Raw genomic sequence first — 14,286 nt, forward strand, 5'->3', positions numbered from 1 at the left:
GTGTGTCATGTGACGATCAATGACGCGGCACCATGGAAATAATAAAGTGATGCATTCTAAATAACGGTCACCTTGCCCCCCGCTTGGGGGTCAGTCTGAATATTTTAAACTTTCATGTGAAAAGTTTAATTACATCGCTCAGATCTTTTTTTTTTATTCCAGCATCTTGACTCCCCTGGTGACTATTTGGATGTAAAATTGCTAATTTGAGAACGTAGTTGTTTAAGCAATTTTAAACAACTGAAAACTTCCATGAGCCAATAGAATTGCCATGCAAAATGGGTATAAAAGGTGGAAGTAAACATTGAATGACGCTTTTTTTATTCAGAGCATCACAGTGTGTTCTCTGAACTGCTGTTCCTTGCCTAAAGGAAGGAGATAGAGAAGACGAGCCCTCTTGAAGGTAGAAGGTCCTCTGATTGTTGCTGGTGTGACGGCGCTTCAGTGATCGTCGCAAGTGAGTGCAGCACGAGGGCTTGCAGTTTCCCCGAGTGTCTGCCGCGGTGATTCCTTGGTGCTTCGGCACGTCAGAGCAATTTTTTTCTCTTTTCTTTTCTGCTTATCTAAAAGAGCTTCACGGGTGAGCGTCCTTTTCAAGATGTCATTTTACCCATGCGTTTCTGGATGTGGTCGAATTCTCCCTCGGGAAGATGGCCACAAACACTACCTCTTGTGCCTGGGCTTAGCAAATTCTGAGGCAGCATTTGTGGATGAGTCATGTTCTCATTGCGGGAATATGACTCGCGCGATGCAGCGCTCGAGCCTGAGAACCCTGAAACATGGGGGAGTCCCTTCAGATCCCAATCCTCGGTCTAGTTCGTCTGCTGGTTCAGTTCAGCAGACGGCTACTTCGGTGATTCCTTTTGGTGAGCGGATTAGGATTACCATGAAGAATGTTCCAACTGGTGAAAGATAATCAGACTTCTCACACCTCTACTAGCTCGTTGCCATTGGCGTTTCCGGTGGAGCAGTCAGAGCCCCCTGGGCGGTTCCGGTTGTTGTCAGGCGCCGCCTGAGGATCAGATTTTGAGCATGGCTCAGCGGGAACTAACCCCTTCGGGTATGGTGGCTCCAGTTGAGCTGGATCCGAGAATTGGCGGCTATGCTCGAACAGGCGGCTGCGAATGTCGGGCTCGTGTGGATCCCTCCACCGGGTCCTGAACCTTCGCGGCTGGATGATTGGTGTCTCGGAGCGGGCTGTGCTGTTGCCCCACGGCCCGCTCCAGTACCTTTCTTCCCCGAAGTGCCTGAGGAGCTGAGGAAGTCTTGGCTGGCCCCTCTGGCAACCAGATATAGAGAAACCTCGCTCCTCCTTTCTCACCACCCTGGAAAGCAGGGCGGCGCACAGGTACGAGGGAATCCCCCCAGTGGAGTGCTCAGTTGCAATGCAGCTGTGTCTGAAGACTGCGTTCACTTGGCGGGATGCCCCTGTACTCCCCTCCCATGCCTGTAGGTTTTCCTCTGGTCTGAACAGGGATGCCTACAAGGCATGTGGAGACGCCACCTCCGCCCTGCATGCCATGGCGCTTTTGCAAGTCCATCAGGCGAAGGTGCTCCATGACTTGCAGACGGGTGGTCCTGACCCAGCATTGCTGCAGGAGCTGCGTGCGGTGACGGGCCTCACCCTCCAGGTGACGAAAGTCACCATATGTTTGTTGGGCCGGGCAATGTTCACTTTGGTGGTCCAGGAATGCCACCTGTGGCTATCCCTGGCTGAAATTCAGGAAGCGGAGAAGAACAAACTTCTCAACTTCCCTATATCCCAGGGCGGCCTTTTCGGTGACACGTGGAGAGTGGAGACACGGTGGAGACACGGTGACACGCCCAGAAGCAGTCAGAGGCAATACGGCATGTCCCGTACCTGTTGCTGTTTAGCCTCCGGCTGCTCCCCATCGCCGAGGCCATCCTCCAGCACCAACTCCCCCTCCAGCACAATCTAACCGTGGAGGGAGGAAGTATGGTCGTAAGAGGGTGGCCCAGCCTGCTCAGGCACCCCTGGCCCCTTCCCGTAAAAGAAAGGGAGAGAAGCGACCCTGAGACGGGTGACCTGGAGGAGAACTGGGATTCTGCTCTCCAGGAGGGTACTCCTGCACACCTCCTTCCCCCAGGGGAGGGCAGTTTCTACGTTCTCCTTCAGGTCATCCTCGGTCGAGACTGACGGGCACACAGTCTCCTCCACTCAAGAGGGTCAGAACGGCAGTGGATGCTATCTCCGAGCAGCATCCCTCTCATTCCCCTCTCCCCAGTCTGCAGATAGTAGCAACGCTTTCCCGGTTGTGTCTCTCTTATTGGCGGCTGGGCCGCGAGGGGCAGAGACTACCTCACAAGGAGGCAGGGATCGGGCCCTGCACAAACTCCTGTTCAAAATGCTCATGCAGAAGCCCATTTTCGAATTCATCCATCCCCAGGATTGGTTTGCGATCGACCTGAAGGAGGCGTACTTTCACGTCTCGGTTCTTCTTCGACACAGACCATTTCTACGGTTTGCTTTCGAGGGTCGAGCGTATCAGTACAAAGTCCTACCCTTCGGGCTGGCCCTGTCACCCCACGTCTTCACGAAAGGTGCGGAGGCGGCCATTGTTCCCATTAGAGAACAAGGCGTTCGCAATCCCGATGACTGGCTCATTCTGGCTCACTCGCGAGATGTGTTGTGCGATCACAGGGACATGGTGCTATGGCATCTCAGCCGGTTGGGGCTTCAGGTCAACTGGGACAAGAGCAAACTATTCCTCGTGCAGAGGATCTCTTATCTCTGTATGGAGTTGGACTCGGTTGCCCAGACGCCGCGCCTCACGGAGGAACGCGTCGAGTCAGTGTTCACCTGCTTCAGGTCCTTGCGAGGCAGGACGGCGGTTCCACTGAAACAATTTCAGTGGATCCTGGGGCAAATGGCAGCCGTGGCCGCAGTAATGCCGCTCGGCCTGTTACATATGAGACCGCTTCAGCACTGGCTTCACGATTGAGTCCCGAGGCGTGGCATAGCGGATCGTTCTGGGTCAAAGTAACCCCACACTGTCGCCAAACCTTCTCCCCATGGTCGGATCCTGCGATTCTTTGGGCCGGAGTGCCCCTAGTCTTGGTTTCCAGGCATGCTGTGGTTTTCACAGATGCTTGTGCCATGGGGTGGAGGGCCACATACAAAGGGCATCCAGTTTCGGGTCTGTGGACTGGGCCCCAGCTGCATTGGCACATCAACTGCCTGGAGTTGCAAGCAGTATGCTTAGCCTTGTATCACCTCAAGGGTCTTCTCAAGCACAAGCACGTACTGGTCCGTACAGACAGCACTGTGACCATTGCGTACATCAACCGACAAGGTGGTCTACACTCCCACCGCATGTCGCGACTCGCCTCCCACCTCCTCCTATGGAGTCAGATACATCTGAGGTTGCTTCGTGCCACTCATGTTCCAGGGGAGCTCAACTGTGTGGCAGACGAGCTTTCACGGTTGCCTCCCCTGCCAGGAGAATGGCGACTCCATCCCCAGGCGGTTCAGCTAATTTGGAGTGTTTTCGGAGTCGCACAGGTAGACCTGTTTGCCTCTTCGGACGCAACCCATTGCCAGTGGTTTTACTCCCTGTCCGAGGGGACCCTCGGCACAGACGCCCTGGCTCACAGCTGGCCTTTGGACCTGCGCAAGTATGCGTCCCCCAGTGAGCCTTCTTGCACAGAATCTGAGGAGGACGAGGAGCAGGTCCTGTTAGTGGCGCCATATTGGCCCACCAGGCTTTGGTTCATGGAATTCATGCTCCTCGCGACAGCCCCTCCTTGGTCGATTCCTCTGAGGAAGGACTTTGCTCAGAGACGGGGCACTCTACGGCACCCGCGTCCAGACCACTGGAATCTCCATGTCTGGTCCCTGGATGGGAAGTGGAGGTTCTAGGTGATCTACCACTGCCTCTATGCATTGAAGTGGAACCTTTTCGATGAGTGGTGTCCCTCAGAGTCGTGCTTTCCTTCCTACGAGATGGGTTGGAGCGAAGGCTGTCTCCCTCCACCCTCAAAGTGTATGTTGCTGCAATAGCCGCACATCACAATGCAGTAGAAGGTAAGTCATTTGGGAAGCATGGCCTGATCATCAGATTCCTTAAGGGTGCTAGGAGGTTAAATCCACCTTGTGTTTTGCACTCTGTACCCTCTTGGGACCTAGCCCTGATATTTAGGGCTCTTCAAAGTCTTCCCTTTGAGCGTTTGTTGACAGTAGAGCTTAATATCCTGTCCATTAAGACAGCACTCCTGTTGGCCTTGGCCTCTTTCTAGAGGGTTGGGGATCTGCAGGCTTTTTCGGTTGACGAATCATGCCTAGAGTTCGGGCCGGGCCTTTCTCATGGGATATTGAGACCCCAGCTCGGATATGTGCCCAAGGTTCCTACATTGACAGAATGCAAAGCTTCAGGACCTCAGATCAGCTCTTTGTCTGTTACGGAGGCCTGCAGGAGGGGAAGGCTGTCTCCAAGCAGAGGTCAGCTCACTGGTTAGTGGATGCTATCACCCGAGCATATGAAGCTGTGGGTGAGCCTTGTCCTCCCAGGTTGCGTGGTCACTCTACTAGAGGTGTTGCCACTTCCTGGGCTTTGACTCAAGGCGCCTCGCTGACAGACATTTGTAGAGCTGTGGGCTGGGCAACACCACACACTTTCGGTAGATTATATAGCCTACGTGTAGAACCTGTTTCCTCCCGAGTACTTGCTACAGCCAGTGATGCGAGGGAATAGATTGTGTCGAGTTGCTACGCCACTCCATGCCTCGGCCGGATAGGTGCTTTTTCGGATAGGATCTTTTTGCTCCATTGGCGCTCTACGTCGTTGAGCCTCGTGAGTTCCTCCATCACCCCTCCGGTGCCAGGACTGCAGGACCGCCGGCACCAGGTCTGCTACCTCCTAGGGAGTTGTTTGTTGACTGGGTGTTTTTTCCAGTGTCTCTTCGGCGACCCATAATGCCACGTGCAGTTCAGCCGTGTCTTCCTCTTGACAGACTCGTTCTGTCGTCCTTGTTGAGTATGCTCTCACTTCCTTTGGATTGGGACTACCGCAGAGACTGCCAGATGTTACACTATCCCTCTGGGCTAGTACATATGTGTATTCCAGGTCTTCACCAGGCGGCTGGCTTCCACAGCGTTCCCTTCCCTTTTTTCGGGTTAGGGCACGCTTTCCCAGTTTTATCCAATGTCCACTGAACGGGTCTTGCGGAACAGCAGTGTGACTCCCTAGCTAACTCCCATAATTTATTAAGAAACTGCTGCAGGGTAGCTTAGCTGGGCGCTGGAAGGGGCCAGCACCATGGCGTTTTATTAAGGATCCCAATTCTTCAGGAAACTCCAACCCAGGAAACATTTTAAAATAATAAAATAAACCCATGTCAGGGGACCTTTAAACTAAAGTCACTTTTCTGCCCTGTATAATGCATAATATTTTTCACAGCTTTTTTGCCTTTATACTCCTAAATTGCAAACATGCACATTATTTAATTACATTTGGTGCACATGCATACAACACACATTTAATAAAACATCAGAACAACCATTCAGGTTCTTTGAAGTTTTCTCTGGCATAATGCAGACCATTCACAATGTTTCACATTGTAGCACAGATCAGAAATTCAAACTTAAATCTTTTTAGTATACTATTTCACACATCATTGACATTCCATGTCCCACAGCATTACTGCATGGAGCCTGAGCACAAAAACCTGATTAGAAACAATAAACCTCTTAAGAAATTCCTTTTTTAACCGTAGGTGGGTTGGGTAATGTGAAGTTTTGTAATGTGAAAACTTGCTGTGACAAATTCAATAGAAACTGAATCAGGATTATGAAAAACTGTAAAAGCCATTTACTGTTCACATCTGTAAAGGTAGCTGTGGCCTTTATGCTGCATACTTTATAAGATTTAGCTTTCTTCTCTGCTGATTGTAAACATAACTCTAAACACCTGTGAACTGCAGGTCAACGTGCAAGGCCCAGGCAACGGTGAGAGCTACCAGGAGCGTCTGTCTCGTCTAGAAGGGGATAAAGAGTCTCTTGTTTTACAGGTAAAACATAGGGCAGTCTGTTACAGATCATTTCCTAATGTCCATCTAGACTGTATACAAATAGTTTAGATATCAGTATTGTATGAAATTCAATTGAATTCAAAATACTGTACATAATCAACACTGACAGAAAAAGGTAAACCTTTTAGACATATTGTGAATCATTTGATGACCACCCTTACGAAAAAAAAAATAAGTATACTTCAAGTTAATTTTATTAAGTGTACTACTATCAATTTACTAAAAGTAAACTTGTAATTGTACTGTTTCAATACTAAATGTCTGTTTTATAAATACATTCTGCAAAACCTGTTTAGTTGTTGGATAAAATAATTGAAGCCATTGTACTACAAGTGTACAAAACACACTTGGGGAAAAAAAAGCCAGTACACTCGTGGTGTTTCATGGGAACAGACAAGGCTTTACGGATTAGTCCTGTTCTAGCTTGTTGGGTTTTTGACAGTAAGTACATGTGCTTAGTAGGTGCTTGCACTGCGTATTCCTGATCAACTGGGTTGACGAGAAAACGCTAAATTGCTTTAATTCGTTTAAAAATCTGGATGATATAATATTTGTTTTACATATGGATTTAGTCTGACTCTGAGTACAGTTATGAGTTGACTGAGATTAATGTTTTTCTGATAGACTTGAAAACAACTTTAGTAGGACAATGGACAAAGTTGATGTACCTCAAATGAACAAACTTTTAAACGTGTTTCTCAGGTGAGTGTTTTGACACATCAGGTGGAGGCTCAGGGAGAGAAGATCAGAGACCTAGAGAATTCTCTTGGGGAATATCAGCGCAAACTCAGCTGCACTGAGCAGATGCTTCAACAGGTATTGGTAATTTTTATTAAAATAGAAGATTATTTTCATATGTTTATTAGAAACCATTTAAAACATTTAATAGTTGTTGTGAATCCATCACAAACTCTCAGAGAGATTTTAGTCTACATGAAAGGATCATTTGAAATCATTATATACACACACACACACACACACACACATTATATAGGTATAGTAATACATTCATTAGTCATACTTTCCACCAGCACTTTTACTATATTTAAATGAAAGATTTTAACTGGCCCACATTTTAATAACAGCCTCTTTGCCAAGTCTGAATTTAACTGTGTCAGATTTACAAAGCTAACAATACTGATATGCGCTGTGCAAAATGTGAAGATCAACCTTTACACATTTACTCTTTATCATTAGTTCTGCTTTTTATGACAAACCCTGCTTACATTGCTTTCACCCTGACTGGGCAGGGCAAGTTTCTTAATAGGCTTGGTGGAATTAATCAGCCTGGGTTTCTGTTTTGGTGGTTTCTTATTTGATTTGTCACTTTTTTTCTTTTTTGTTGATTTGTGATTCAGAAAATATAAACTATAGTTGCTCTAGATTTTCCCTTTAAACTGCTTTTATTTTAATTCTAATAGTTTATCTAAGGCACCAGCTTAGAGTTAATATTCTGCACCTGGTATGCCTGAAAATGAACTTTTGCATCTGTTAGGAAATTTTTGGGTGGGATTCCAGGAGTCTGGTCATCAAATTACCTCGGCAACCCACATTTTTTAAGTGGTGGCAGTATTCCAAGGCCTGGGTTGATTTGCGAATTAGAATTAGCTTGGGAATTAGTTGACATCAGGCAACCTGTTTTTTTTGTTTGTTTTTTTTCTTCTTCTTCTGTAATCAGCCAGTCAGTGAAAGAGGAGGGGAAATAAATATTAATGTGTCCAGCAGGAAAAAAAATGTAGTATTTTTAGAAGTGTAGTGTATAAATAAGTGAGAAGTGAAAAAAGCAAAGAGTGGTCTTAAAGCTTTGACGTTTTAGACCTGCTAGAGCCATTAGGACCATTTATAAAGATAAACTCTTTCAAGGCATGTTAAGACTCCTGTACTTATCCAGACCATTTTTAAAGACTAAATTCACATTCCTCTGCTTCTAAATCTAATTTTCCTTGTAAGCTAATTGCATATTTCTGTTTAACTCGCATTTGCTTTGAAAGCTCTATGGCTGATTACATCTCCACCCTTCAGATTTTAAGTTTTTTAGGGCATGTGCCTGTGGTCATTGAGGTTTTGGCCTTCAAAGGCAAATCCAATTCCAGTGACACAGTCCTAATATTTTCCATATGCTATCTTTGAAAGTCTCAAAGCTCACGTAAAACTCCTCAGCACAAGCTACCGACAAGCTATTTCAGTTTTTTGGGGGCTTCTGTATTGTAAAATAGATTCTGTTCAGTGTCTGAGTTTAACCATCTAGATCAAAGAAGGCAAGAGGCTGCTTTTATGTTTTACACCAGGGGTGCTCAAACTTTTATGCCAAGAGTTCAGATCAAACACTTTTTCAGATGACTTGCATTAAAATAAACCCCCCAATTGATTAAAATCAGGACTGTATAGCTGCTAGTGGTATGCAGGCATTCAGGTGATCATCAGTTATGAAATCTGAATTTGGATTTTATTGTCTTCATAGGAAATACTTCTTCACAGTTAATTTACCCAATTTCACATGGTCAACCTTTCATGTCAAATGCACACTTTCTGATGTTGAAAAATCGTATAAAAATATATGTAAAATATTTTTAATTGTGTCTGTGATTCAGTGTTTGATACAACAATCTGTTCAATCACTACCTTTTCTGTTTACTATCCTCAAATGTGATGTACTTGAATTCCCACCACGATCAGAACTCTCTCTCTCTCTCTCTCTCTCTCTCTCTCTCTCTCTCTCTCTCTCTCTCTCTCTCTCTCTCTCTCTCTCTCTCTCTCTCTCTCTCTCTCTCTCTCTCTCTCTCTCTCTCTCTCTCTCTCTCTCTCTCTCTCTCTCTCTCTCTCTCTCTCTCTCTCTCTCTCTCTCTCTCTCTCTCTCTCTCTCTCTCTCTCTCTCTCTCTCTCTCTCTCTCTCTCTCTCTCTCTCTCTCTCTCTCTCAGTCCCTGCAATGTGTCAGTCCCTGCAAGAGAAGTGGATAAATTTAGCCCTCATAACCTATGTATATTTAGCCATTGCGGAACAGCAAAGTACAGAGATTTTGAACGGACTGTATGCCTTCTTCAGTGGATGGTTTCTTAGTTTCACTTATTTGTGAATAAGCTATATATTTTTGTGTGTGGACTCTAATAGGAACTTCTGGGCAGGAGTTCTCTAGAGTCACAGAAGTGGGGGTTGATGAAGGAAGTGTCCTATCTAAAACTAAAACTGGGGAACATGGAGGACAAACACATCAACATTGCTGAGAGACAACATAAAGCTGAGGTACAACTATGATGAAATTTAAGAAGAACCTTATAATATTCAGAGTGCACACAAAGTAGTTTAAAAGATGCATTGAAGACTGCTTATAATGTAGACATTATTATTGTCATTTCACATCAATTTTCAGTCACTAAAGACCCATGGTCTTATCTCCCCAAGCCTTTTAATTCAGACAAAAATTAAGAATCTGTGCTATATAGAATTCAAATTCTGCAGAATTTGTGCCAGCGAAATGGGAATTTCAATGCTCAGTGCTGATACTGATCTAGAGAGAAGGGGTAATGAGCGGTAATAATATTTATTATTTAAAACTGCTATAATCAAATGATGTGACCTAATTTCATGCACAAGCACAATAATGTTAAGGTGGGGATAGTTGTTGTCCAATAATCTCAAAAGAACAAAATTTTAGTCTATCAATACTTATACTGTAAGAACTGTAGGTGTAAGTTATTTCAAAAGCTACATTGAAAGCTGATTTGTGTTCAAATCATGATTACCCACACAGTATCCTGGAAAAGACATTTAGTCACTTACTTCTTTAACAAAGTATCAATACGTATACTGTAAGAACTATAGGTATGTAAAAGATATGTGAAAAAGCAAAGTCCTAATTCTTCCAGAGACAACACTTTTTGTATTAAAACTGTGAAGCGTTTTGAATCAGAATATTCCACCAAAGTCTTATGTACTGTGTGTTGTCTCGATGGATTCACTTTGTTTTTTCACATATTTTACATACCTACAGTTCTTACAGTATAGGTATTGATAGACTTTGCCAAGTGACTAAATGTTTTTTTGTTTTGTTTTGTTTCCCCCCCCCCCCCCCCCCCCCAGGTTACAATGTGGGTAAGACAGTTTATAAGACTTTGTTTGCAATATTCTGATTCAAATATTGCAAACAAAGTCTTATAAACTGTACTTTGTGTTGTTCAGGGAGCAAATTAAAATTGTTAAACAAAAATCTGCTGGCACAAAAGCGGTGATTTGAAATGAATGCTTGTAAGCTAGTTTTGGGCTTATGTCAACAAATGTGTCTTTTAATTTACTGTGTGCTATTTCCATGTAATTACTATGTTTATAGTGACTACTGTGGTATAGAACTAGTTGATTTAAAATATACCTTTCCCCTGGAATTACGATGTGCTGGCATGAGCTGTATGTGTTTGTGCGGTTGTGTACCTTTCATTTAAACATGATGGGCTGCATTCAACACAAGCAGAACAAATTTCTGTGTAATTAACTAGAGAGGTATCGAAGCTGAGTCTAACTGACAAATAGCCAGAATGTTTTTAGCATGGGGAGAGTGGAATGACCTCAATGTGACGTCTGACAACTGCTTGGCTTCATACAGTGAAAGAATGGCACCAATCCACCCGTGATCATTCCAGTAGCATGCCATTCTCTCTCTCTCTCTCTCTCTCTCTCTCTCTCTCTCTCTCTCTCTCTCTCTCTCTCACACACACACACACACACACACACACACGAGGTCTTCTACCTGCTATAGATAGGCCAGTTTACCATCTAGTTTACCACACTGTTGGTGTCCAATGGCGTCTCAGATGAAAGTTCTTTCATGATGGACACAGTGACTATTAACTTTTATTAGAACACAGCTCCATTTGGTGTGAAAGATGTTACAGGAAGCTGTGTTTGACATTTGAAATTCTTGAATTTTGTAAACTTTATAGCTGTCTTTGCTTTTGAAATTTACAGTTTTTTGTGTCACTGCTTTTGGTGCCTGACATACTAAGCAATTTTTTTTAAGCCATTAAACTATTATGGTTCACACAGGAAAGCCAAGTTCCTCAGTTAATGGCAGCTTTATGAATTAAATTATCAGTTAACTTGATATGTTTTTAAATATTAGTACCCAGACGATGAAGTTATTTTAAACGCTACATTAGAAGCTGGTTTGTATTCAAATCATGGTTACCCACACAGTATATCCTGGAAAATACATTTAGTCACTTGGCTCTTTAACAAAGGCTTTTTATATTTGAGATCTTGGCTTGTGAGAAATGTACTCGTCTAAAGAAGTTGATTTCAGAAAGCCCAGGCTGATGGGAGCAGACAACATGTTTTCTCATTATGGTTTGTTTGACTAGTAGATGTGCTGTTGAATAAAGTTCATGAATGTCATGAAATGGTCCACCCTAACCATGCGAGTGACCTAGAAAAGCAGAAAGAAACAAAAAACAATTTGTAAAAAGCTGACATGGTCTTGCGATTATACTTAACTGTTTGGTAGTTTTGGTTAGCTACTCACCTTGCTATTTTTGTAAAAATACTAACCATTTCTTGTTTTTATGGGATATTAAGGGGCATTTATGTAACATTATTTCAAACACATCCAGAGTTATATTATGTAATAAATCTTAAATAATCTCATATTTCAACTAGACCTAGTGTGTGTAATACTACTGAACTGTGTCTATGCGTAATGACAACGAATGATAGACAATCACATCATCTTATGTTACTATTGCTAATGGCTTGGAAAAGAAAAGGACTCCAGGAAAGGGTATATTAAGACGTACATCAAGTAAAGATGACGAGAGATTTTATAATCTAGTTGATCAAGTAACCTGCATAGCACAGATAGGAAGGAAAACACTGCATGTGTGCTTCCCATAATCCATTCTTTCCACTCTCTTTTACCTTATTTAATTTGGTTCTTCCTCTCTTTACTATTCCCTCTCTGACAGAGCGTAGTGAATCTGATTAGCGAGCTTCAGGAGCAGATGTGTAGGATTCGGCAAGAGATCTCTAGTAAGATCCCAGAGAAGCCAGCGGAGATGGTCCCAGAGGAAGGTTGTGGCAGTGACCAAGTGCAAGCCTTTCTGACTGAGCCAAATCCAGTGGTAGGTCTAAGATCTGGACATTTAGACAAACTCAAACACTGTGGAATAAGTGTAGGCACCCCTTGTATCTCATAGTCTTTGATTGCTGCCCAAATATTGTCTGTGCTTATGAATTAGAATTAGAAATGTATTGTTTAATAGGGATGACATCTATTTATAATTATCTATATGTTATTCATCAACAATGCTTGTTTTAGTATGAGCTTTAATAATGCTCATTGACCACACACTATTACTATGTTTTTTTCCCATTTATTTTCTCCTTAGGCATTTTAGGTTTGTAAGGCAATGCATTTCAAATGTTGCATTTTTTTTTTTGCACTAAAACTTCTTTGTGTTTTATGTTCTAACCCTAAAAAAAAAAAAAACATGCCGTTCCCGTTGCACAGCAGCATACAGTATAACATTGCTTAAGAAGTTCTGGCAGGACTGGAATGGTTGTTAGAATGTTACTTTTACTTCCGGAGCCTTACTGCAGTCTATGATCTGACAGTTGTAGTGTTTGGGTTGTGGTTATGTTTAAATTGCTAGAAAAATATTTTTTTTTTTTATTGTTTAACTCTTACAGAGGGGAGCCCAGCCCTTTTCCTGGAGATGTACCTTCATGAAAAGTTCAGCTCCCCCAACACTCCTATAATCAAACACACCTAAACCAGCTAATTAAAACAGGTGTGAGCAGGGTTGGACCACAAATCTGCTAGCTCTCCAAGAACAGGATTTCTGCCTAAATTTACCTTTGCAACCAAAATGCATTACAATAATGTATCACAACTCTGGTATCAATGGTATTTCTGCAGAAAGCATTTTTACCATGGCACATTTTTGGCAGAATAATTGAACCATTCAGTGGGGGGATTTTGAAATGATGTACATTGTAATGTTTGCTGAAATGTTTTTTGTTTGTTTGTTTTGTTTTTTTGTATATATATATATATATATATATATATATATATATATATATATAAGAACTTGCTCCAGGAGCTCAAGATGCTCAAACATCGAGTTGATGAGCTGGAACAAGAGAAGATGCAGTATGAGCAGAAACTCAAGGTGACACAGGTACTGCCACATAAATATAAATGATAAGTTTTGTGTCCTTTTTTAGGAATGGGCCCATATTTAAGTTGTTATTTACTTACAATCTTCCAATGTAGCGCTGAAATCTAATTTGTACTTGCTTATATTCAAACTTGTGATCAAAAGACAAAAGAGCTGCAGCAGATTGTCGATTAATAATGACTTAAATTTTGTTATATTAAGACACATAAACCTATCATATTGATGGCTGCTAAATACTGAATGGATGTTTTGGTTTCATTTTCATTCTGTTTCTGATGTGCCGTTTTCCCTGAGTTCCCAGTAAGTCACTACAAGTTACTTCGGTGACAGACAAATTATTGTGCCGGAGAGCACTATCACCTTCGATTTTTAACACACACTGCCAATGGACATTGGTGAGTGAGATTTGCATCGTGAACAATCCCCCATGCTGCGGGTATGGCGTGCAGACACACTCAGTAAGCTTTTGCTTCAGAGCCGAGCGTTTCTGCACTGATGAAGCTCTTCTTTCATATTAGTGGTCCTCATAAGCTGGAAGGGTTTCCTGTGTTGGTGTAATGGTGTGTCAGTGATGATTGCCTTCAAGAGAATCTCTGCAGAGAAAAAGCCTTTCTCTGCATGCTGTGCAGGGATCTTCCCCTGTTAACCTCAGCACAAAATAGTGTTTCCTCTGAAAGATGTGTTTGCATCTTTTTCAATGTCATTCCACCCGTGCATTTTTGGATGGGGGCGTTTCTTAGCCTTGAATGACAGTCACAATCACTGCCTTTTGTGTCTGGGTTGTAAGGAAGCTGAGGAAGCATTTGTGGATGAGTCATGTACCAACTGTGGGAAGATTTACATCTCAGTGCTGAGATCGAGACTCCAATACCTTCAAAAAGGTGGTGTCCCATCCGCTATCCGCTCTAATCTAGTTCTTCTGCCCAGCAGAAAACTACTTTGGTTGATATGCAGGGTGATCTGAGGATCACAGTAGGGGCTTTCCCACTGGGCTAATCCCCAGTGATACTCAGGTCACTTCACGCCATACATAATCCGGAAGAGCTCAATCATGTAGCCAACATGCTCTCATGA

General features: G+C 43.2%; 1 protein-coding gene across 1 annotated transcript in view; it reads left to right on the forward strand.

Moving 5' to 3' along the window:
* Positions 1–14,286, forward strand: part of ppfibp2a (PPFIA binding protein 2a) — a 40,275-nt gene that overhangs the window by 1,375 nt on the left and 24,614 nt on the right. Inside the window, exons 2-6 of the mRNA XM_039681627.2 lie at positions 5,941–6,027; positions 6,751–6,864; positions 9,158–9,289; positions 11,998–12,153; positions 13,120–13,212. Of these exons, the coding sequence (XP_039537561.2) occupies positions 5,941–6,027; positions 6,751–6,864; positions 9,158–9,289; positions 11,998–12,153; positions 13,120–13,212 (582 nt within the window). The remainder of the gene's footprint in view (positions 1–5,940; positions 6,028–6,750; positions 6,865–9,157; positions 9,290–11,997; positions 12,154–13,119; positions 13,213–14,286) is intronic.

Source organism: Pimephales promelas, chromosome 10 (assembly GCF_988280905.1).
Source record: "Pimephales promelas chromosome 10, fPimPro1.hap1.1, whole genome shotgun sequence".
Lineage (NCBI taxonomy): Eukaryota > Metazoa > Chordata > Actinopteri > Cypriniformes > Leuciscidae > Pimephales > Pimephales promelas.